This window comes from Trematosphaeria pertusa (assembly GCF_010094035.1).
Source record: "Trematosphaeria pertusa strain CBS 122368 unplaced genomic scaffold BU26scaffold_3, whole genome shotgun sequence".
NCBI lineage: Eukaryota > Fungi > Ascomycota > Dothideomycetes > Pleosporales > Trematosphaeriaceae > Trematosphaeria > Trematosphaeria pertusa.
In genome coordinates, this window is record NW_022987214.1 from 1,026,361 (window position 1) to 1,050,436 (window position 24,076).

Below are 24,076 nucleotides of genomic sequence, written 5' to 3' on the forward strand. Positions count from 1 at the left end.
CCCCTTCTCTCACGGCGTATTGACCACACTATATACGGGTCTTGGAATGGAATAAAAGGAGTATGGGGGATTTGTCCTGATGCCGTAATGCAAGAGCTGTAGATGCGGCCAAAGCTGCTAGCTCTGGGTATGCTCGCTATCAAACTAAACAGTGGTATCTCATGCTGCTTCCTCTTCCTCTCGCTCTTTCTGTGCTTCACCCTCCAAGACCTGTACCGCACCCTCCGCCGTCTTCCCAACACCCAGATGCAGTACCTTCAGCTGGTCCGGCTCCTTGCTACCCACTTCTTCCGGTACATTCCTCCCCTCCTCCACTAGCCTTGGCCTAAACCTCTCCAAGTCCGGCGGATCTACAATATCCTTTACGAATCTCGGAACTATGACCTCACTCGCGTTCATCAGAGCGATATGCCTCCTCATGGCGCTCTCCTCGAGCGCCTCCTTTCCCTCTCCACGCCCCTCTTTCGCCACACGCGCATCATACGCTTTCATCTTCTCCTGACATGTCTCCGTTGTTTGAGCTAATATACTCTGCATGCTGGCTAGTACTTTCTGACACGCTTTCGCCAGGGGAATTTCGTCCGCGGGAACATCATCCGGCGATCTCCAGCTTGGTTTCGAAGCCAGGTGCGGCGTGGAAGAGGCGTGAACTGCTTCAATAAGGCGCGGGATCGTAAGAGCGGAAAACATATCACCGGTCCCTGAGAAGAACAGGGGTAGTAGCGGTGTGTCTATCCTGAATAGGCGCGGCTTGTGGTCCGAAGTTGCAGTCGAGCCTATGATGGTGATATTCTCAATCTCTTTATTAATAAGGGGTTGAGGAGGCGGCGAAGGCTTCGAAGGAGGCGACGTAGCCCATGATGACGGGTGCGATGTCTCTGCATTAAGCCGAGGAGAGTCTGAGGGCGTTCGTTGGCCTGACGGTGTGGTTGATGTTAGTATCGAGGATGGATTTGTGGTTTCAGGGTTGAGGAAAGGAGACTCTGAGGGGGTCTGCTGGCTGGATGCCGTCGCTGATGCGGGGTTTGAAGCTGCGCGCGATGGTGTTCGAGATGGTACAGTCTGGTTGTCGCGTGTGAGGCGGAGGGAGGTTATGATTACGTGGGGGACTTGGTAGGTCTTATGGAGAACTTGCATCGCAGCTGCTAGGGAGTTCAGGTCGGTGATGGTAATGTCAGAGAGCAGTCTGAGGGACTCATTATCAGCATACGACACTTCCCAGATGGAGTAGAAGTAATATGACGAACTCAGCCTCGGTCTGATTCGGTAGAATCAAGTCTGCTTCTCTTAGAAGCGCTTTATACTCGGGTACCTCATCTTCCGGAATGTAGAGCTTTCCATTGTCTCCCATCACGGGGTCGAGCACTGTTCAGTGTCAGCGTGGGCCCAAAGGCATTCTTCTACGCTAATACACAGGTTCCTACGCCAACACGAGCCTCCACTCTTCTCTCATGACTGTCGGCACAGAGGACCAAGTGCGCTTTGCGTAGTCCACCGTGTCTGCCAAGCAAAGAGATGCCGACTCATGATGCCGTATCGGCCCTAGCACCAACTGCACTCACCCCAGAAGAAGCTCCCCGGCTTCGTCCCAGCATTGAACTTGATATCCCTCCCTATTTTGCCCACAGCCTGTACGTCCTCGGCGCTCGGCATGTATCCCGTCAATAACAAGTCGAAGTCGTTCAGATTCGATTGTCGGAGGCCGTCGTACAGCTCGAGTATTTGATCGGCGGACGTCTTGGTGCCTTTGACCTGCTTGTACGCCGTATGATTGCCTTCTCTCATTAACATCCGTTTCGAGAAATCTTCTCGGGACGACGGATGCTTACTGTAATGCACCGTATTGATCGCGGAGACATCACAGCCTAACGACTGCATGACGAAGGTCGCCATCTTGTTTCCCACATATCTCGGTTACAATTCAGCCATTCGCGCTTCGTTTTGGCATGAAAAGACCCACCCGTGAACTACCTGTCCTGTATTAGCTGGCAAGCCTCGCGATGAATGCGCGTGTGACTCTTACATGGCTGGCGATCGCGAGGACGCGAGTCTCGGGTATCAGCGTGTCAGACGCCATGGCCGCGACCAAGATGGCAAATGTTAAGGCAGAGGGAACTGAAGGGCAGAGGTGTATGACAAGGTGGGCGAAGTATGAGTTTATTGTTGATTTTTTTCCGTTATCTGCTCGCACGACGCGCTGACGTCGGCGGGGTACCCCTCGGCGCCCTCTTAGCACCGAGGGGTTGGGACTAACACGCAGTATCGCCAATCTAATACCGCCATATGAACCCGATAGACATTCTCATGCATATCAAGACATTACGCAGCCGCGCCCCCACAGAATCTTTGAAAACACATCTCGTTTCGCAGAACGTCATGAATCGTTCACTCCTCGTCACCAATCTGTGACTATTAGCAAGAGCCGAATGCAGTAAGACGTTGCGACTAACCTTAGGCGCAAGGTAGAATCTCAAGTAGCTGTTGTTCTGGAGGCCATACTCCACGAGGAGGGGAACTTCGCTGGAGAGGCACAGCTTGACCTGGCTGGACAGGCCGCTTGCCTTGCAGAAGTTGACGAGGTATTTTAGCGAGAAGGTGAGGGATACAGGCTCGGTCAGGTCGATTTCGATGCTTTCCTCGGGCTTATCTACGGCACTGTGGGACCTAAGCTGCACAGAGCCAGATCCAATGTCACCCTGGCAGGAGAACTTGACGCCCTCCTTCGTGCACTCAATTGAGACTGTATGCGCATGTCAGCAGGATCTAAAAGGAAATAAGCAGGATGTGCATACCTGATTCCGAAAGAGCGCTTAGGTCCCTGCAGATGCGCTGGAACTCGGCGGCGGGCATCGCGATGGTCGCAGCGTAATCAGTCTCGGGGATACCCAGATGCTCCTGGTCAATGTCCATGAGCTTGATGTCGTACTCGCTAACCCTGTCAGAGTCGCTCGTCTCGAAGACGAGGTTGACGACGTCTGGCGCATCCTCGGCCTTCAGTGTCAGTGTGTCGTCGCTCTGCGCAGCGCGGAGGACCTTGGTGAGAGAGCCGAGGTTGATGCCGAGGGCAATGTTGCGGTCGCAGCGGTAGGGGGAGAAGGCGTCGGATTTCAGCATCATGGACACGAGGGCGACGTGCGAGTTGTCCATGGCCTGCAGCGCGATGCCGGAGTCATTGCAGTCAAAGTTGCAGTCCTGCACGAGGTCTTTGATGGCGTCGACCACCTGGAGAGCTGTCAGACCAGTTCAAGCAGAGTGCGCGAGGTCGTTGGTACCTTCTTCAGAAGGTTGGCCTGTTCTAAGCGTGCCTCAAGCACTGCGAAATCGTCAGCAGCGACCTATCAGCATTGCGGAGACAATGAGGCTTACTGGTGAATGTGGATCGAAGCGATTGCAGACAGCGGAAGAGAAGAGGCGGTGCAGAAATGGCGAGAGGAAGAGTGCAGAGTTGTGTCGACAGTTGGAGCTGAGGCAGCAGAATCGAGGGGACGCGACCTTCGTGGGCCAACGCGTCGACCACGTCGCGCTAGCGAGCCCGCGCCTAATTGATGGCACGGGCCAGCCATACTTACTGCACGAGACGTCAAGCCATCAACTACCCGTCGAAGGAATTCACTGAGCGCCCTCGTTCCAGTATAGATGTAACCCGTTGCAATCATTCTTTGGTTGGCATGTCAAACGAACATCTAAATTTGATATACTGGCAACGCCAGACAGAGCTCCCGCCTATCGAGGCTAGAACAAGACTGTTATGAAATACCAACCAACCCGTAGTCAGGCAGAGCTTCCAAAAGCTGGACTCTTACAGCTCGCCCCTATAGCCTCTCTGCGCTGCATGTCCCGCTACGCCCTCCTGTATCAGGCAACGACTGCGACACCTTGAAAACGTGTCTGGGATCACTTCCCCCATTCATCCAACTGCATTTCGCTTGAGGCCGACCAAAGTCCAAGGAAACTTGCGGTGAAGGGCAACAGCAAGCTGGTGGACTGGTCTGTATAGCAGACGCCGTCTGGAGGGCTGCCTAGCCGTAACATATACCGCCCGCATATCGCCACATTCTTCCTGTTCCAATCGAACTCATGTTAACCCCTATCCATTCAGCCATCTCCTTATCCTCATGCTCTGACTAGTCCGTAGAAAAGGGTCCACGTAAGCACGAAGCTGCTCAAGCCGCTGAAGACATCACCTCCCCATAGGTCTCCAAACGGTCGGTGGAAGTATTCGCTGGGCTTTCCCTCCGTCCGGAAGGCGAATATCAGGCCCGACACGATAAGCGTTCCGACAAGGTAGAAGATGAAGCCTGGATACGACTCCAAGCCCAGGGTTCCTGCGGCGACACCGAAGAGAGAGGCGGTCAGATTGCGAATGTTCGAGACGACCTGCGTGGCAAGTGTCAGCGAGCCATTTTGGCTTCAGCATCAGATGCTGCTCCGTGACTTTCCGAGACGTACTTGGGTGTTATGCTGCACGCTGGTCTGCACGATGGGGTGGATGGCTAACTCCCGCTCCTCGCTCATGGTGGCCGTAAATGCCATCGCGACCGCGACCAGCTATGCGCTAAACTCAGGAGACTTGAGCAGTCAGAGGTGACTGTGACTTAACGCTGTACACGCCGCAACACGCAGGCTGGCCGAGTAGCTGTATTGAGGATACGGCCGTTCGGTATGAGGATGAACGCGGTCTCGGGGGCCGGGCAGTGCGCAGTGGCAGAAGAGAGCTCGGAAGTGTCGGAGTGGCGCAGGTCGCAAGGTTGCCCCGATTGATGTGACAAAGTTACGGGCTGATCGGATGAGGTGGACAGAAAGCTGGAGTTGAGCCCGTCCGGACGGAGCATCTTAGGGCCGAGAGCGCGCACGGACATTCCAACATCAATCTTGGAACTCGGACGAGAAGATCGTGCAGCATTCTTCTGGTGCTTGCAGCTCGGCCGGGTTTGGTTCACTATCAGCGCGCATCTGGAAGAAAGCGAATGTCATGTATTGCTAGCTACGCAGTTGAGGCGAGCGAAGGCACCAGGCCCTGGCCGGGTATCGAACATGCACCATAGTCGCTGAAACTCAGGTCACCGAACACCGACCAGATATACCCTTAATGAAGCTCATCTAACGGACCGAATTCTTCAAGGTAACTAACTTTGTCAGCATCGTCACCGGCGGTATGTTGCTCGTGGACTTACTGTTGCAAGTGGGGTGAAAGGCGGTACTCCGGAATCTCGTTCGCTCGCCGCAGGCACACGAGGGCTTCGTGGAAGTACTGTTCATTGATTCGTGTAGAAGACACGTTTCCCAGGCTCATGTATGCCTCTGCAGCCTATTCAGGGGCATTAGTGGATGGAAGATACCCCAATGACTGGAAGACATACCGTAGAGAGCAGAGATCCTGTTAGCTTTCCTTGAGCCCGAGCCGCATCTACTGCGTATTTGAGGTACTCAACTGCCGGCAGCAGGATACCCCTTGCTTCCACGTAATCCGGCAGATGGAGTCGGTCTTCCGCTTCTAGTGTTGCGCTGGTGGCCTGTCGTTGCTCTTCACTTGAAGATAGCTGGGGTCCTTGACTTGCCCCGCTGCTCGAACCGTTTCCTTCCGCCTGATGAATCCTCGCAAGAGACCTCTGGGCTCGCATGAGCCAATTGCGTCCCACAACTGCCCGAGTCAGCGGTGCTCCACAGAACAAAAGGGGTGACTTACGAGCAAGAAGATCCACGTCCTCTGGGTAGACTTGAAGGAGCGTCAATGTCTGCCTCAAGCACCAGTTTGCGATATCTGGAACACCGCCATTGTCGGCATCTGCATAAGCTACGCGCTGGAACATGGCGACAAGCGGCAGCTGCCATTGTCTTTCTTGTTCATCGGGATTCGTGTGCAATAGCTCTAGCGAGGAGGTAATGTTCCTGATGGCCTGCAGGTGATCCCTCCAGCTCTCTGGGGCAACATCGAGCGTGGCTGAAATCAGTTCGGCGGTGGACATGAAATTTCGAACCGTATTGTCGTCCATGGTTACTAGCACAGTCGGAATTGAGACTGTATTCAAACTGCTTACGAACAACGCTTAGAAACAGGAAGACGGGTGACCTAAATCAAAGGAATATATACAAAGCATGAGAGAATGCTGACGAGGCGTGGTAGCAGGCTTGATATATATGACCTAGAGACCGAGAAGAAACTTCAGATGCAACCAGGAGCGGCTGAATGAAGAACAGGGCTGTCTCTGATTCCGAATCTGATAGCATACGAGAGCTTACCCGGCTTTCCAGACCGCTAAAGAAGATACAAAGACTTCTGGAAGGTTTGCAGGGGATGGATGGCCGACCGTAGGGCGAACCCTGGGGTGGCTGCAGTGTGTGAAGCCTGGTCTCTCGCAAGGGAAGGCATATCAGAAGACGGGGCTGACCGCTTCAACTATAATGGTTGCCACACATTGTGGACGAAGCGGGTTGGATGGGATGAGCTATGGCCTCGATACTGCAAGAGGAGTGCTGATTACGTCTTCGCCGCATAGATCTAGCACCATCCGTCCGGTGGCGACAGTCTTGAAAAGCCCCGTGTCATCGCCTGGCGCGTATCTCCCTAGCCATAAAATGGAGGACAGCGGTTGGAAATGTGAGCCATGCGGGAGGCCCCCAGAAAAGAGGCATTTGGCTAAGCTGCCTTGGGATAGCACATAGATGGTCGACGTCGTCGGCGGCGCCTCGCGCGGGGTTTAGGGAAAGACGAGAAGAAGGGTGAGCCAGAGTGACGGTACGGGAGCGAGATGTGAATGCTCCAGGGCTGGTAGACTTGCCCGATGGAAGTATCGGAGATTTTGTCATCAATTCCGTCCGGCGATGCCGCGCTAAGATCGGCCTGACAGGGCCGTCCACGGCGAGGTAGCAAGCGCATGCCGACGCATTCTCGATCGGCTTCACGCACTCTGGAAAGTACAGTTTATGTGATGCCTCCCACGACCAAGTGAGTGAAGAGGGGTGTGCCTATGGAACAGTGCTATGAGGGGGCCTGCCGAAACGATCGGCAACTGTAAACCAAGCCTCGGAACCGCCGCGCGCTCTCGTGTGTATAGAAGACAGGCTGTACAGCATAGTGAGGATAGCGTGACGGTCAACCCTCCGAGCAACACATAGATTCCCGTCGACCGCGATGCTGCGAGTGGTTTCTGGACATGACAAATCCCCCCTTGAGGGCTGGCTTGGAAGGACTGGTGCGCTGTTAGAGTGACTAAGCTTTCCATCCCGTAGCAATCGCGGAAAGTGTAGGGTGTTGTGATTCTAGGATGCATTTGTCAGTGAGGTATGCGTGTGGAAATTCAGATGGTGTTGTTCCGGCAGGTGTGACGTCGGCGCGAGCCATCCTGATTATTCACCCTAGCAGAGTACGGGGGCCAATCAGATTCGGCGCGGCTCCGCGCACTGTACAACCCCGAACTGCACCCTTGCCCGCAATTCCCCGTACATCTCTCCTTTCACCTTCACTCGCACGACCTCACCGAACTGCGCCTCCGCGCCCGCGCCTCCCCAGTTTCTGCGACAGCTGCCACGCCTCACAACACCGTGGCCATTCGACGCTCGACCGCGAATCAGCGGACCGTCTCACGCGCTGCATGCCGGTGGAAGCGCGCGCATTCCAGCAAAGCCGCCCCCGGCGCAACATGAGATGGAGAACGTCGTTATATTGGACGGCTCGCCTCTGGCCGAGTTTCTAGAAGGTGAGCGCTCCTCTCTGCTCGATTATGGATCATCCCACGTTGACCGCCGCTCCAGGAGAAGGAAGAGGATCCACCCCGCCGTCGCCCGCCGCGCCGCCGTCAGACCCGCAGAGCTTCGCGCCACGGGGCCCTTCGACGCTGCAGTCCAGGATACGAGACAAGCTACCGCAGCCGCTACAGGTTCATGTCGGACGAAATGGCTCCGTTGCGCGCATCCACCGCGCCTGCTCGGTGCGTCGACCCGCCGCTGCTTGCGTATACTGCTACTAATGCACGTCGTAGAAAGCGGTGAACTCCCGGCTGGGCCGCGCCGACAACCAGCGCTTCCTCGAGCACTTTCGATACCTCATAGTCGCCTCTCAGCTTCTAAGTGAGCAAGGCGGCTTGCGAGCCACGGCCCTCCCCAGCTTCGCCGCCGACGAACGAGCAGGCCCACAACAATTCCACGTTGCCACAATCAGTCTGACAGGCGCAGTCCTGACGGGAGCAACCGCCTTCGTGCTCGTCTGGCTCATACACTGGTCTAGAAGCCGGGGGTCTGGCTTCAGCAGGGGCAGATTCGTCGTCGTGGTTGCCGTATTTTGTGCTGTTGCGGCAGCCTTCTACGCGTACATTCGCCGGCAGTGGCTCCAGTATCTCCGCCAGCAGGCCGTGGAGGGCGCTGCGGCCCTGGTCACGAACCTGCAAGCTTTCGAAGCCTCGACGTCATCGGCGCTCGCATTGATCCAGGAGGTGGAGCTCGTTTCAAGGGGCTACCGACTGTAAGTAAACATTCTGCCTAAACATGCAGCCAGTTACTGACCACCTTCTAGAAGCAGCCCCCTTCCGCCCATCTCGAGGATCGAGGAGAAAGGCCAAGCGCGCCGCTGTCACCGCCTCCGTCGGAGTCTCCGCGCCGCCTTCGCTGAAACCATACCTGTCTTCTCAGAGCAGTGTGGGGCTCTTAGGCAGCTTGTCGAGGAGGACGACCTGGAGAAGTATCTTGACGTCTACGATATCAGCAATCCCGACCTGCAAGAGGCGGCTCAAGGTTACGCCGAGTCTGAGTTTGAGGACGCCGAAACCCTGAAGGCCCTCCGGGTTCTGCAATATCGCCTCTCTACGCTTCGGCGGGTGTATCTGTGCTCGCTGCTCGCTCTTCAAGCAGATGGGGGAAAGCCGGATTTCGGGCGCTGGAGTGCCGTCGTTGATTCGATGATGATCTTAGCGGCTGCAACAGGAGAATTGAGTGAGAAGTTCAACCGTGTCCTTGGCGAGGAGGAGCAGTTTACGTTACCCTCGCCACTGAAGGCTCAGCCGACACCTGGACGAGAGCGCCTGCGCAACTCCGTTCGTAAGCTGGGCGGTCTCTCGCAGGGCATTCGCGGCCTGCAAGCGAAGATGCAGATTCTTCGCGAAGAGTCCAACAAGAGCTTGGAGGAGTCCGAGGACGTCTCTGAGCTTGCTTCACACCTAATGGCCCAGTACGAATCCATCGGTGCTGACTTGAAGAGCCTAGTTCAGGCATGGGAGGCTGGTAGGAACGCACTCGCGCTAAACATAGACCGGCACGAGCGGCGCATCTCTCAGGCTTCCAGTGGGTTGCGATCACCCGTGCCGAGCCTCGGTGGTTTAACCGCTGTCGACGAAGGGAGCCCCTCTGAAGCCCTTCGTGCGCTCAGCGGCGACCTATTGAGTCCCCAGCAATCGGCGCCCCCGAGCGTAGGTAGTAATTCGGACGACGAAATATTCGAGGCCATCGCAATCCCGAAGACCAGGATGACGATGACAAGGGAAGAGCGCATGCAAAAGATTCAAGAGGATCGTGCACGCCAGGTATCTCTACGAGAACAAAGAGAAGCAAGCACTAATATGCTGAAAGAGCTGGAGTCGGTGATAAACCTCAGGCCGCAGAGGCCTCCTGCACCCGGGGGAAGGGTTACGAGTCTTTGACGTTCTCTTTCTCGACTAATGATAGCTTGACAGGTTTCCTTGGGCGTTTTTCCATACGTGGCTGGGCTTTGACCCACCATACATCTATACCTCTGACGCAAATGGGAATTTCTTAATATCTTGTTCTATTTACACCTTTGGAGTTGGGGGCTTTAATGTCTAGACGTGGATATCCTGGTCGATTAGCCCTTGCGATACTTGACTTTTCAATGTTTTGGCCGGCTTTTGAGCGACTTGAACTTGGGCATTTCGGGCTCTCCGTCTTTCAGGAAGTCGGGCATACCAGCGCTTTGCACGTGTAAAAGTAGTTTGAAAAATATGAAATACCAACCTGCGCACAGTGGTGGCTCTCTGGGAGATGTGCGGTACGTTAAGAGGTCGGGGAACATCCCAAGCTCATCCGCTGCAGTGCAACACGGGCCTGGTCTCGTCGGGGCTGTTATCCTGCATTGGCCATAGTAACTTGCCCGGCTAGGTCATTGCTGCAGGCTCACAGGCGGCTGCTGTGCCACAAAGAGAGGAAGCTGTGAAATCTGCCTCGTCGTCTTGTCATCCTTTCAGCATGCAGGCGCTCCCGTTTGGGGCATATCTTATCAGCGGCGCGATGATGCGGGCTTTCGAAGAATCAGGCGGCCAAACTCCCCTCAAAAAGGATTCTGGACGAGTTAGTTGGCTGCATTCTTGCTATGTGGACGCCATGTCGTCTCTAGAAACACACCGGCGCACGGATACTAACAACGTGGCGCTTGCAAATGAAGGACGCGGAGAATTAGTTGGTGCCGTGCTACTGGGTCTGCACCGGGCTGAGGCGAAGGCGGGATATGATTGGTGAAAGATTGCAGGTCACATAGATTTGGCCGTGACCTGACGTCTCGTACACTTTCCTTTTCATCGAGGATGCATACATCGGCGGGTTCCTTTCATAGCGATCTGTCTAGTGTATGAACAAACGGGTGAGACCATTGAATAATGAGATAGGTGAAGAAACAGAACCATAGTGCTCTCTATCCGAAATACGTCTACAAGGAACATCCATAGATGCTGTCGAGTCGTCTGCAAGGACGAGGGCGCTGGCTTCCTGGCGGCGCGGATCGGCTTGCATCGATAGGCCTGCGCTGGCTTCGAGAGTTGATTGCTCGCTCGGGGCACTGGTACACTTGACGTGCTCTTGCACCTTTGAGCGCCAATGCAGAGATGTACCTGGGTGGCCGTCCTGATAGGGGTTCGTATTACCGATGATGAGGGGTCGTTCTTCTGTTGGGCCTTTGCCCGCATCTTCCAGGAGACGGAAGTCTCAGCAGGAGACGGCCATTGGCCCGGTGCCGTCAGCAAGATAATGTCGGTCATCTCTCGTACGTATACCTCAACGGCATAGCACGTCGGACTGGTCGCCGCTGGTGCCCAGTAGATGGACGTCCCGACGTTCTCGTGGTGCTCCAGCTTCGATGATTCGCGTTGCATAGCGACCCCATTACCCACGACCGTCGTGGGCGTCCGCTGAAGGTGCAGGATGGCTCCAGAAGAGACGAGGAGCTGCAGTACGCCATGGCCTAGGAGAGACGAGATGGAGGGATGTGGCCTGAAGGGGATGCCTGGTCCGAGAGCCATAGTCTGGTACTCTAGGGCAAAGTGAGGCTAGCTTCGATGAGCCCCTGGGCTCTTGGAGCGGGTCCCTGCCTAACGTTGTTTCGACCTCACCTTGACTCTTTCACATTCTTCTCCAGCATACCGTCGTCCCTCTTGTTCATCATCTCGCCATGTCTCGTGATCGAACCTTCTTCGGACGCTCCTTCCTCTAACGACAGATCGGATACCGCCGGCTTCGGACAACACGACTCCCGAGCGCCGGACACCCGACGAGTACAACGTGTCCCCGCGAGCTCTTCGATGAAAGCATCCGTGTCCGAGATGGGCTTTGTAAACGCTGGGGGCCGGACCGTCGCGAGCGTTAGCAAAACCGCGTACCGTCGGCCGATATCGACGAGCTCGTGCCTCCACAACCGATGCACGTATGGGCTAATTGGAAACCAGTACCACGAGATCCCCGCTCCCCACCCTCGAATCATTCTCTACTCTTCTCCAGGCCGAAAGATGGACAACATAGCTTGCTCTTCGAATCCACTCACGACCCTTTGGTGAAAACGACACCTGCGCCTTCGGTAGGCTCGTCTCAGCTCACGTTCCTCCATGCCTCTTGCGCTGATGGTTACGGAGAGCGTCGGATCTTTGATACGTCCTGTGGCATATCGAGCATGTATACTGCTGCCCCTGGCTGGAGGAGCATTTCTGGGTTCTTTTATGGCGTTTGAGATTTCCAGTTGCATGGGCGCCAGTCAGGACCGTTCCGCAATCTGGACAGGTCACACTGAAATCCCCGCCATCTCGAGGCCCTGTCGAGGATGGACTACGACTTATCCCCGCAGGAGCCGCAGGAGCCGAGGCCGATGATGTCGCTGTGGTCGTCCTGGATAGATCACCGTGGTCTGAAGAGCTCGGCCTGGAAAACTGTCAGTGGGTTACTCAAAAAGAGCTGGGAAGATGCTTTACTGTTGGAATGAGGACGATTGGGGAACACCCCCGTACTGATTGGGGGTATACGCGCTCGTACCGGCTCCTGTAGGGCTATACTGTGGGGGGTTGCTGTTGGATTGGTGTGAGTAGCCTGGGCTTTGCCTTGAGGCTCTATTAGCTGGCTTCTACCCGCAGTTTCGGTTTAACGATCGCTCGACTTACCCTGGCACGGCATGCGGATATCCTGGCGCTGCACCGCCCGGCATGGGATACATATTCCATGCGGTATGATACCCACTGCCCGGATAGCTCGTATGCGTATGATTACCTCCGAACGAGGTCTGATAGCTTTGGTTGCTATATCCAGGCGGCGTGCTTGTGGGTATCTGTGGCTGTGAATTCTCGCTATAGGAGGCAGATGTAGCGCTTTCCGAAGTGGGCGCCGGAACTGTCGACTGTCCGCTTGGAACTCTGCCGACCTCTCCCAATTGCTCCCCGTTCCCATACTCGTTTTGGCTGTCGAGCCATTGCCATTCCTCAATCCATCGTCGTCCATCCCAAACCCACACCGAGCCATCGGCTGTGTCGGTCCATGTGTCGCCGACCGATGGTGCCTGGTTCCCGGCCCTATTCGATCATCAGCTTTCCGTATGTCGACGTGATACTTCCAAGTCCTCACATTACTGCGCAGCTTCTTCAAACACTAAAGGAGTGTCCACGGCCAATGTACCAAGACGGGGATACGCAGCAATATCTCCAGTGTAAAACAACACGCTCCGCGTCAACGGTCGGGGATCCCTGTGGAAGCCGGCGAACGGGTTCGATTGCTGAGCGGGGGTTGCCCACGAAATGTATTACAAGTCAGTTTCCCTGAGGCCTGGTCAGCTTCCTCCTCAGTCGGTACTTCATGTGGGACTCCGGCGATGCACTTACCGGCCGAAGATGACAATGTGCGTAGTAGCACTAGAAGGAGCACGCGAGTGTGGAACACGAGGCAACTTTCCAAGAAGAAGCGTGCTTGAGGAGAGCTTTCGAAGGTTGTCGCACGAATTCGGACCCGGGTCGTTCCACATATATATATGCTCACATTCGTGTGATGCAAGGCTTCATCAGCCCGCCATGTCGGACGCGTTCAGGGCGATCAGTGGGAGGGGCTAAGGACAGCCTCGGAGCGCCTTGGTAACACATCGCTGCCGGAAGATACGCGTTTCTCAAACCACTTCGGCTCGTTTTGGACTCTCTCGAGGCCCCTCCCCATCGTGGGAGCCTGTGCAGTAGGACCGCCCTGTCCTACGCCGCCAATCGCGAGCGTGTTATTATGCGATGTTCTTCCCGCCTTCAGGTTGTATATGCCTTCACGACACCTCTGCCATCAGGCATCTGGACCGGTTGCCTAAGTTTAGCGCTGCGAGATCGGGTTGAAGCCACATACGATGCCATGTGTGCGCTAGGGCGCCGCTCCATTCGATAGGCACGACAACACTAGGACACTAAGGAAGCCCCGTGGAAGATGGTCTCATGGTTACCCCTGTTCAGCCTGGACCCAAGCTTCGTCGCACCGGATTTCGCCCTACGAAAGAATATCACCACTATTGAAATTGCGTACTTTGACTGCAGGTGGCCCCGCCGAGTGAGCCTGATATCCGACGCTGGGAGTTTGCCAGAGACGGATCTAGGCATACATGTCCTCACGTCGCCTATCCTTTCTACTGTGGGGCGACAACCGAGTAGCCGAGGGCTCTACCACCGCTAGGAGACACGGATGTATCGATCAGCAAGAAAGCTTACAATCATCGTCCGTCTCGCTCGCCGTGCTCGGGCCGGCTCTCACGTATTGCAGGCTTTCGCTGTAATGCTCGGCGCTAGACCAAGCCTGGGAGGACAGGGTATCGTCTCCGACCAGGCTCCTCAGGCTTACTATACAGTGGATAAGGCGTTTCCCCATGGCCCTTGCCCTCACGGAGCGACTCATGTGGCGATTTGCCCTTTTCTCCACGTTGCTTGTCATACACCGGATTCGAATTCAAACACACACCAACGGCATAGTCCTGCGCACAGCGGGCTGATCACTGCTTTAGCTCTCGGACTGCAAGACGCGGCACGCGGGACAGAAGACGGACTCTAGCGGCTCGCCTCTCGCTTCAACCCGGCCTCCCTTCGGCCCGTTCCTCCCTTTGTCTGACGCCGAAGACCTCAACGGCAAATGCGAAGGAAACTATCATCTCGCCAGCGACTTGAATCTGTTGGCTATGCCTCCATCTCGAATGTCTTGGCTGTATCAGAAGGCGCTCAGAGTCAGCGGCTATTGCGGCGCAGTATCCAACCCTCACCCCATATTACGACGAGGCCCTGTAAATTGGACCCTCAAACACATAACATCCCCGGAAACGGTTACGCTGAAAAACCCTTCTGTCCAGCTGCCTTCTTTCGAGTATTTTGCTCTGCTGCGCGCCCCTTGAGCTCTTCGAATCGGATTCTATCTTTCTTTGCGTCATGCCGAGTTCTTCTTTATGCGATTGGACCAACTTCACGAGTACATTCATCGGCCTTGCTCAGCCCGTAGGGCTGCTCTTACCGTTCCATGGCTTTCTGCGTTAAGCAGTGGGGATCAGAGCCTCGCTGCAGGGCTAGGATCACCAAGCTCCGGTCCGGCCGCCTGAGCGGCATGCTCAGTTTTGACCCACACTATTACGACCATCATCGAGAGCAATAGGTCGCACAGACTAACCCCCCACATCGTGGCAGCACAGAGGCGGGCGATTCTCTCTGGAGGCTATAGGCCCCTTATCGGCCGTTGCAACGACGCTCGAGTCAACCTCGGGGATCTGCTATCCGACTAAAGACCGCAATCGAGAAGGCAACACGACATTTGGAGCTAGCTTGGAGCGAGGAGAAACTGCCTACGTCCTCCGTTCCGTCGTCACACAGCCATCACTTGCTCGCTCGACTGCACGAGCCTCTGGCATTCTTCACCGATGCCGTGTGACCGACCACGCCGCTGAGTCCCAGGCACAACTATACCACATCAAGAAAACAATGCTGCTTTCCACACCGCATCCGGACACATACTGGCGCGCAAGAAGTAGCGGTGAGTTGGACTTTGATTGAACTCTGAAGCTAACCATCTGCCAAGGGATGCCTTTTGCCTTCTTTTCAAAGCCAATACCGTTACGAATCGCGTCTCCGTCATCGGACATTCGCACGATAAGCACACGTATATCTGTGGACTGAGGGCACTGCGCAGACGCGCTCACCGGTCGAAGGACTCCAGCACGAACGCCGTCGGCGTACGTTTACGTTCAACATATCCACTATCAAAACAAAACTCGGAGGTCCCGGATGCGGCGAGCGTATATCGAGATTGGCAAATAGGGGTCCGGATTTGCGGCATATCAGCCTTGCTGCACTGCCTTAGGCACACGGTGCGGCTCCATCGCGGGTTGGCCCAGCGGTCTAAATCTCCTATGTGTGGGGTGCCCTTTGCCCTCTTCGTGGTCCGCCCGACGTCAGTCCTCCGACCACGTAAACGCGAGGAACATGCAAGACTGCACTGCCCCTTCTGCATGCATCACGTCCTCCAGCTCATACAAGGTGCATTTCGTGTTGTGGCATACTGCAGGCTTTCTCTGGAAGCAAGTGGGTCTGAAAATGTCGTGGGCGTGTAGGCATGGAAGTCGGATCATTTCAGCCTTCACGATCTACCTAAGGCTTTCAAGTGCGGTTCAGGCAAGCTCTAAAAGCGTAGGTGCCTATCCTCCCGCAAATTCGCGTTGGTCGTCCAGCCTCGCAAGCACGGCTTTTTTTCGCACGTCCCACGGCGGAAAATTTATTGCCCGACATTGCGGGGCCTTTCGTGGCATTACGCCAGGATGCTTCCTTGGCTATAACACGAGTTTTATGCGGCTGGCTCAGTTGCTGCGCAATAATGCCTAGGCGTACTCCAACGACGTGCTCCGTGTGCTTCTTTCTACAGTATTGCACCACCTTTGGTGTGCCGGCCCTCCTGAGCATAACGCTATGGACCCTGTTAAATGATTCTGGATGAGGCTTCCGTACCATTGACGTATGATTGTGGTAGGATTCCATGCGTGTCCAACAACTCCTCGGCGGGTGCTGAGGAACGGTATTCTGAGGTTTTGATGCCCACGTGTTCAGCGTGCATGCTGTATGCGTGCGTCACTGACCGACTTGGAAGTCATTCAGCAGACCTCCTTCAAAAATATACACCTGAATATCGGTCCCATTGTCCTATCGTTTGCCATTCGAGGATACGTCAATCCCTCGCAAGTTTGGCCGCATGAATACGATGGCCATTTTGGGTACCCGGTGCATGAGCCCTACAAAGCCCTATAGAACCCTACCGTATCTGCCAGGGAGATAACGTCCTGCATGGAATACGTGGGACCCACGCAGTCAATTAGTGGGACCAGGACATGACGTAGCACGCGCACACCGCCATAGAAGCCATATGAATGGAGCCCCCAACATCCGGCCTCCTCTCGCCAAACATTGCAAAAATTCTAGGAGCCTTGCTCTGCGGCATTGAGATGTTGGTTGGTAAGAGCTCCGGCCATTGGAGCCATAATCGCTGCCCGATGGACGGAACAAAAGGGATGTTGCCCAATGTCGTGGCTTTCAACGCCCTGGAGTACACATTTGGCCCGACGACGCACAGAACTCGAGAATTTAGAAAGTGCGATATTCCCATGGCCGTGAAGAAAGGTCATTGGATGGAAGGCAGGGTCGCTGCCCGAAAGAATGGGAGGTGAAAGAATGTCGCGCCCAATGTCGTGGCTCCCCAGCATCGTGGTGCGATATGGTTGGTGGATGCAAACACTCGCAGCAGTTTCTCCCAACATTCCTGCGTCCTGTACGGCAGCACTGCATAAGGATTTTCATGCGAAGAATGCAAAAATTGGAAGGCATGGAGTCGCTGCTGGGACGGGAAGTGCATATGTAAAGCAAGTCATGGTGTGTGTGCGGAAGGATGGCAACGGATTCTACACCGACATTTTGAGCTGTTCGCGACCGCAATTGCATGCATCGCATGATATATTGGTTTCTTAGATCCTCGTTACGCACTGACGTCGGCACCCGTTTGGCCACGAGCAATTGGCACGTTCTACTGGCGCGAGCGTTGTGGGTCATTTGCGGCACGCCAAACCTTGTCTCAACGTCGACCACAGCATGGGAAGAATGATACGCATGGGCGCATGGGCGCATGGGGAGAACATGCGCCAAGTTTGACTAACTACGCGTACAGAAAGATACATGACGGCCGTTAGGCAAAGAGATGCGTCGGCAAAGGAGGGCGGGAGGAAGACACGCGGCCGGACACAAGAGGAGGACACCGCCGGAGTTGAGGACCTGACGCCAAAGAGGGAAGGTTGAGCATTGTTGAAGGATATGTGCCGACAGCAAGAAAAAGTAGGAAAAGAAGGAATGAGAAAGGTGGAGGAGGGGGGGCATAGTCAGGGAGAGGGGAAGGACACGCCGGACGCCGGACGCCGGAAGCCCTGGTAACCAATCATACTCCGCCACTAGGCCCTCCATTTTCTCCTTTTTGGTCATTGGTCGCCGCCTGGTACTTTTGGATGAGGACACGGGATCGTGGATAGTCTGCAATACGACCTCCCTTTTTCCTTTGAAAGATCATTCTTCTCCCTGCTTCCTTTTCAAGACTTCCTCGGATGCTGGTGGCCGTCGACCAGATTACCTTCTCTCAGCGCTTTTTCGAAATGGGGAGCTTCAGTGGAACCGCTCAAGCACTCCCACGAGAAGTTCGTGGAGGCGTGTTGAGTTCCGGGTGGCTCTTCCGGTAGTGCTGAAGTCTCGCGTCTGAACGATGAAATGGCTTATTGCATGTTGGAACCTCGCAATGGATGATGGAAGCGCCATGGACGACCTTCATGTGTCGGGTTTTATTACCTCGCGCGTAATCCCCAGTGAACGTCGTGTCACATAAGTTGCACGTCACCATGGAATCGTTGCTATATCCCCCCCGACGTTAGCCCCTGTCTCTTGGCGGGCCTTTTCTTCGATTGATACGTACCTTGAACGCGGAGAGTGACCTCCATTAGAGCTATCCGGCCTATTGCCGACACCATTGCTCGGTCCAGTGCCCATGTCAATACGGTCCCACAGCTCATCGTCCTGTGGCAGTGGTGCATCCAAGGACATAGAGGCCTCTCCACTGCCGCTACTGTGTCTTGTTAGCATCCGCTGTTGGAAGACTTTGCAATCGGCACTTACCCATACAATGTTGAGCTGGAAGTCCTAGGAAGCGAAGCATTCGATTGGCGAGCCGGTGTAACCATTATTGGTGCATCATGTGCTGTAGTCGGCGGGGAGAGGGGACTCAAGAAGTGTCCATCTTGAGCGAAAGGCATGTGTTGCCACATGTACGGTGAATCAGCGGTGGTGGTTGGAGTATATGGCGGAAACGTTGTGAAGGCCGTTGTGTCGTCCGAATACTGAACAAAAGAGCTGCGCCGGGTGGGGGACATCGTGGCGGAAGACGAAGGCGGATTTGAAGCCGCTTGAACAGCATCCCAGGCGGCCTGGACCGAGGGAGGATAAGGAGGGTAGGTTATAGCGGTGACTGGCACTGACACTAAGAGCATAGGGCTCTCTTGGGCGACATGACCACGACGTTGAGGCTCGGCGTCAACGATGCCTTGTACCGGCTCGTGGATTGTGAACTCCATGTTCCTCGGGGATGGAGCTGGATACGGAGGGTCACCACCGTCATGGTGGTAACTATCATCCTTGACTAGCCGTCAGCCAGGGGTCCATCGATGATGCGACCCAGGATGCGGCCGAAATCGAGCGCTTGTTCGCGCAGCAAACGTGGCACTTACCATCCGCTCTTCGCCTTCGTCGGCTGGTGTCGCTCAAGTTGAGTTCTTGCCAGAGGCTCTTTGAGGCAATGCTCAAGCCTGACGGCTTAGGGGCTGCGCCTCTCCCTCCTTCACGCCTCTCTCTCGGTGTTCTCAACAGTCGACGCGATGAGCACACGATGGGATGGTGGAGATTCAAAGATGTGCTGCCGGAGTCATGAGGCTGTCGACAAAGGTCTTCTTGAGCTCCCAGAATCAGGACCACAGGACGCCCAACGCATTCACGTCCTCCAGGAGAGGTACATCTACCGTGCGGAATCCTCGAGCCAACGAGAGATGAACTCATAGCGTGTACAGAGCACAGCGACGACTCCCTGCGGTATCCACGAATGGCATCATGCATACTGCGTGGTCTTGATATGGACCCGGCCAGGCGTCATCACTTCTCCTCCACAGCCCTATCTCCAGAGCCCCCAGTATGTATACCGGTCCTTGTACGTGGCTCGAATCGGGGTCCATCCACGCGCCTCCTCTCGCCACCATCGAGTCTTGCGGGCGGCCGCAAAGGGCGTCGGATATGCCAGCTCAGCGGCCGAGGATCATATGGACCAAAAGGAGCTCGACGCCACGGTGCCGGACTGGAATTGCGCTTGGATCTACCTGGTTCGATTAGCGTTGAGGGACTATGCGCTGTTCCGGTGAGGAGTGGTGCAATTCGCCCGAGAGACCAATGGAGGCATAGGATGATGCATTATGTCTTCCAGAGCATCAGCAAGCGCCATTACCCGCCCAACGGAAGCGAGACACGATAGCCAGGCAACGAAGGGGCAAGAGAGTAAAATAAAGGCGGTGTAAGAGGCAAGGCTGATGTGCCGGCTGTGAGCGATCGAACGGAGGTTTGAGACCCCTGCTGGGGACCACGTGGGAAGAGTGTGCATGCGTCCGATAATGCTTCAACAACGGCGAAGGAATCGAAGAATTGACAGATTGCGTCCTCAGGCAGGCTGGGAAGCGCCGTCTTTTCAGGCGCTTCGTAATTCCTTCTTCGCTGCCACCAACATCGCCGCGCCGCCACCACGACGAGGGACGTCAAGGGAGGGGGAGCGGCCGGCAAGCTGGGCCACCCCAATTTGTCAGGATCTACAAGCCATTGGTTCGACACGGGACAGATTCGCATATATGGATGGGTCCATTTAAGAGCAACGGTCTCATCCAGAACTAGCACGAAATCATTCCGCTGTCGTCGAAATCTCGAAATTGAGGGGCATGTTGAGGGTGACGGGCTCGACCTGGCCCCAATCTTCCACTTCTTCGGCTCAGGCCGTCTTTCGAGCCCTGCGCCAGGCGCTCGGATGCCCTCCCGCGGACCGCTGACCCTGTCAACCTCAACAATCACTGCATGCTCCTACAAAAAAAAATTGTGAAAAGAGTCCCTGAACGACCGTCACGTCCAATGGCCATCACCAACAATCGGCGCAGGGTAGCCAGGCGCTTACCCGAGCTTGCAACGGGAGCAATCCCCCATAACCAAGCCCGCATAGCTCTCTCAGAGAGAGAGTGATGCATCCATATCGGACGGCATGTTTGGCGGGTTTTCGAAACCGTCAGTACGACCGCGGTTCCACCAAGGGCACACCTTCACTCTGTTGATGATCACGACGCAGCATTTCCTTGCTTCATCTGGAGAATTCCCTACCGAAAGAAACCCCGCCATTTGGTTGGGACCCCGTCCTCGTATTCTCTAGCCCCACAGTCCTTGGCAGCCTTGCGCAACTCGTTTGGAAGGTTGGAAGTGCCCAAATTCACTCTTACAGGACCATTACCACAGGCACGGAATAGAGACTCTACGTCCGCCCGTTCGAATCGAGCCAGCGCCGTTAGCGCCCAGAGAACTGGCAGAAGGCACGTGTAGCAGGGGCGCAAACACTATCGACTCTCCGGTATCAATTATGAACGCGGCAGGATCGGATCGCCATCATCAATCCCGCCCACATCGATATCAGTGGACTTCTTCCTGATGTCTTTGGAGGCGGACATATCCTCCGCCGTACAGAACCTAGGGGTAACGAACCGCCGACGGAGTCTGTGCCCGAGATGCTCGTGCCGCCGCCTTCAATTGATACCCAGGGAACGCAAATGTAGGTGCTGCCATTGCCGAGATCCCGGAGCTTGTCTCCGGACGCGGTAAAGGTTGGGGTCCAGTCGGGGCTCTTTTGCAGTTTATATGGGGGCGGCCGGCTGTACCATCATCCGCTACTATGAATATCGCCAAGGTAAATTAGAGAATAGGGTCGCCGTATCTCAGACTTGCATTGGGGTTGAATCCCAACACCCCAAAGGCACGGGTGTCACGAAGATCGGAAGGCCGCTGCTGTGAGGCAAGACAGGGCAGAGCGTTGTACCACTGCTGCTCCCTGTATCCTGGACTCTAATCAGATCACATCTTATTCACACCACCCTCAATTGACGTTTCCTCCGCGCGTTTGCGTGATCTTTGGATCAGCATGAAACACCAATGGCTTCTCATGCGCCGCCCCCTCTATTGCTTCCCAAGATTTCATAGGATGGCACTCAACTCCAGCTGATGCCACCACGAGATCTCGAAACCGACATCTTTCTCTACATGCACCCCTAGCCCCTTTCTTTGCACACGTAGTGCATATCCGTTTCATTCACGCGTACAGCAGTACCCATGGGGAGGCCCATACCTGAAACCGTTCGTTCGGTTTCAGCTGCGCCACTTCCAATTTAGGAGCACATGGGTCCTGCTTTGAGCGATCAGGCGGCATATTGATGGATATCTTCACAGTTGCGATGGAATATGCATTCCTTGGTGGACGGCGAGGGATGAACGCGTAGACGTCACTAACGCGTCTGCGGGCCTGTTGCCATGGTATCCCAAACCCCACATGCAAGGATGCCGGGGTTCAGGCTCGCGAGAGTATATTTAGCGACGCGCGCTAATCTTTGTTTACGCCGGCTGCGTTTTCTGTATACCGAGCGAAAGGAATCACGTGATCTAGATCGCTTCGGATGATTGGCTGAGTAATTCGAAGTCTTGGCGACCACATAAACTGAGCTGCGACACCATCCTTTCGCAACTCGCGCACTGCAGGCGTCATTACCAGATACAGGGCACTAACAGTGTTTTTTTAGTCACCGAACGCGTACAGACTCTAAGCATATTCTCTGCAGACGCTCAATTATCGATATCCGAGAGGTACGTCGAACCGCAGTGACCTTCTGTCTCAGGACCGCATTTCCGGGCTGATTTGTTTACAATTCCTGCTGTTCTGCAAGCGCAAGCGTCTCGACATGCCCGCCGTTACTAGTAACACATATAGGTAATCCCATGAAGTGTCCGAAGCGCAAAGGCGAGCGCAGCTCACCGCCGAACCAGATGGGCGACAATACACCGATTCGGCTGTTGCGCGGGCTGTCCCTGTCCAACCTCAAACGGGACAAGCCCGGCGCACGGCCACCGGCACCTGCAGCCTCTAAGTCTGGTAAGACCGTCCCTGTCCAAAACATTGGAAATCCCGGCGCAGCGCATCACCATCCATCCTTATTATCCGTCACGCATGAACGCAGCCCACGTCTACACCGCACTTTCCCACGCCTCCTTCTACTTTTCACCTTCCCCGCGAGAAACAGCACGACTTTCACTGACACTCGAGGGACAATCACAGCTCCGCTACTTCCCGAACTCGATTTCGGCTCGGAAGACCAGCAAGACCAGGATGACATGAACGGCTTGCTCTCCGACTTCAAAGGAAACAAGACCGCCAACGGCAGTCCTCCTGCCTCTATCGACAGAACGGCGATGCCCCCGTATACGTCCCCTCGCAACACCGCCGGTCCGCTGGCCATCGATTCTACAGTCATGGCTCCCGACCCGAATCCTGCGAACGTACCCTGGGCTCGCTCAAACGCCCACGCGCCGCCGCACAACTCCAAGACGTCACAATATATCGACAGGATCACATCAGAGAATGAGAGACTGAAGAGGGAGATCAAGTTCGAGAAGCTTGCCAGGGAGGAAGAGGCAAAACGCGTGTCAGCCGCACGCTCAAAAGCGGAGGATTCTCGAGCTGAGCATCAGCACCTACAAGTGCTTGCGGACACCAATGCGAGGGCGATTGATAGGAAAGATCGAAAAATCGAGGAGCTCAAGGCTGCGTTAGAGACGGAAGTGAGGAGGAGGAAGATTGCTGAGCAGAGGGCAGATGAGGCGTTAAAGATGCTGGGGGACACCCGATCGGAGACTCAACGCCAGCTTGCGGCAGCATACGAACAGAAACACCTCGCCGAAACGAATGCGGATGCCGCGAGAGAAGGCTATAAGCGCATCATGGATAGCCTCGAGAAGAAGTTGAAGCTGATTAATGAGGAACTGAGAGAGCTGCGAAACCAACGGATCGAGGACGCCGACAAGATCAGACGGCAGGCAATCATCAGCGAACAGCTTCAGCACGAAACGGCACGGAAGGTGCGGACCGAGGACAAGATGGTGGATATGATGGGCACATACAAGAGGGAGCATCGGAAGGAGATGGATGCTCTCATCGAGGAAGCCGAGCGAATGCGAGCTGCGCTACCGGAAAAAGAGAAGGAAGCTGCACAGCTTGTGGAAGCTTTGAAGGAGACGAGGGACAAGATGATGTGGGTAATGGCACAGCAGCAGCGTCAGGGCAGTTGAATACCGATGTGCTCACCTCACGACCGTCATGAATCATTCTCGGAATAGAAAGGGATCTGTTCGATATCTGAATCGGCGTTGGAAAACCGTCCAGCATTTCGGAGGCCAGGCGCTATCGGGGCATTTTCAGATGTTGGGACGGCATGTTTGTCGGTTTCGGTCAGGATAATGGTAGTTTGGATTGGCATACCCGGCGTATTTGACTATGTCACTACTCCGCTTGCCCACATAATGCATCAACCATGATAGAAGACTAAACTCCAAGCGACTTCGTTGCCGGCTCCACAAAGAACGCCCATTAACGCACGCCAGGAAAAGGAGCCCTAGCTCGCTGCCCTCAATTTAGATTTTCTTCTGCCTTTCTTTAACCCTGCACGGAGATGGGTTTTCCAGAGTTT

At 55.2% G+C, this 24,076-nt stretch overlaps 9 protein-coding genes across 9 annotated transcripts; 3 read left to right on the top strand and 6 right to left on the bottom strand.

Moving 5' to 3' along the window:
- Positions 1-72: 72 nt before the first annotated feature.
- Positions 73-2,166, bottom strand: BU26DRAFT_515476 (Ribokinase-like protein). The gene is made up of 6 exons (XM_033828076.1): positions 2,024-2,166; positions 1,961-1,971; positions 1,830-1,909; positions 1,563-1,775; positions 1,248-1,365; positions 73-1,186 (listed from the first exon to the last, which is right to left on the bottom strand). Exons 1-6 carry the CDS (start codon positions 2,075-2,077, stop codon positions 160-162), a joined length of 1,503 nt encoding a protein of 500 aa, XP_033688106.1. The 5' UTR covers positions 2,078-2,166; the 3' UTR covers positions 73-159.
- BU26DRAFT_449607 (proliferating cell nuclear antigen) lies at positions 2,145-3,542 on the bottom strand. The gene is made up of 5 exons (XM_033824715.1): positions 3,367-3,542; positions 3,273-3,313; positions 2,793-3,222; positions 2,451-2,740; positions 2,145-2,403 (listed from the first exon to the last, which is right to left on the bottom strand). Coding segments are annotated over exons 1-5 (780 nt in total). The 5' UTR covers positions 3,368-3,542; the 3' UTR covers positions 2,145-2,385.
- Positions 3,543-3,645: 103 nt separating this feature from the next.
- BU26DRAFT_449610 (uncharacterized protein) lies at positions 3,646-4,882 on the bottom strand. The gene is made up of 2 exons (XM_033824716.1): positions 4,450-4,882; positions 3,646-4,377 (listed from the first exon to the last, which is right to left on the bottom strand). The coding sequence occupies exons 1-2, from the start codon at positions 4,531-4,533 to the stop codon at positions 4,114-4,116; spliced, it is 348 nt and encodes a 115-aa protein (XP_033688108.1). The 5' UTR covers positions 4,534-4,882; the 3' UTR covers positions 3,646-4,113.
- A 288-nt stretch (positions 4,883-5,170) lies between these two features.
- On the bottom strand, positions 5,171-5,993 carry BU26DRAFT_420413 (uncharacterized protein; the record flags this gene model as incomplete). The annotated part of the gene is made up of 3 exons (XM_033823360.1): positions 5,171-5,308; positions 5,361-5,641; positions 5,687-5,993. The coding sequence occupies 3 exons, from the start codon at positions 5,991-5,993 to the stop codon at positions 5,171-5,173; spliced, it is 726 nt and encodes a 241-aa protein (XP_033688109.1).
- A 1,448-nt stretch (positions 5,994-7,441) lies between these two features.
- Positions 7,442-9,956, top strand: BU26DRAFT_449615 (uncharacterized protein). The gene is made up of 4 exons (XM_033824717.1): positions 7,442-7,697; positions 7,753-7,928; positions 7,980-8,458; positions 8,510-9,956. Exons 1-4 carry the CDS (start codon positions 7,646-7,648, stop codon positions 9,627-9,629), a joined length of 1,827 nt encoding a protein of 608 aa, XP_033688110.1. The 5' UTR covers positions 7,442-7,645; the 3' UTR covers positions 9,630-9,956.
- Positions 9,957-10,273: 317 nt separating this feature from the next.
- On the bottom strand, positions 10,274-11,695 carry BU26DRAFT_560445 (uncharacterized protein; the record flags this gene model as incomplete). The annotated part of the gene is made up of 3 exons (XM_033832801.1): positions 10,274-10,285; positions 10,830-11,248; positions 11,359-11,695. 3 exons carry the CDS (start codon positions 11,693-11,695, stop codon positions 10,274-10,276), a joined length of 768 nt encoding a protein of 255 aa, XP_033688111.1.
- A 477-nt stretch (positions 11,696-12,172) lies between these two features.
- BU26DRAFT_560446 (uncharacterized protein) lies at positions 12,173-18,847 on the bottom strand (the record flags this gene model as incomplete). Its single annotated transcript, XM_033832802.1, has 4 exons — positions 12,173-12,302; positions 12,363-12,767; positions 18,193-18,342; positions 18,393-18,847. 4 exons carry the CDS (start codon positions 18,845-18,847, stop codon positions 12,173-12,175), a joined length of 1,140 nt encoding a protein of 379 aa, XP_033688112.1.
- Positions 18,848-19,005: 158 nt separating this feature from the next.
- Positions 19,006-20,081, top strand: BU26DRAFT_215195 (uncharacterized protein). Its single transcript, XM_033820699.1, has 2 exons — positions 19,006-19,278; positions 19,337-20,081. Exons 1-2 carry the CDS (start codon positions 19,164-19,166, stop codon positions 19,789-19,791), a joined length of 570 nt encoding a protein of 189 aa, XP_033688113.1. The 5' UTR covers positions 19,006-19,163; the 3' UTR covers positions 19,792-20,081.
- Positions 20,082-22,724: 2,643 nt separating this feature from the next.
- BU26DRAFT_419583 (uncharacterized protein) lies at positions 22,725-23,678 on the top strand (the record flags this gene model as incomplete). Its single annotated transcript, XM_033823310.1, has 1 exon — positions 22,725-23,678. The coding sequence occupies one exon, from the start codon at positions 22,725-22,727 to the stop codon at positions 23,676-23,678; it is 954 nt and encodes a 317-aa protein (XP_033688114.1).
- Between the last annotated feature and the right edge of the window lie 398 nt (positions 23,679-24,076).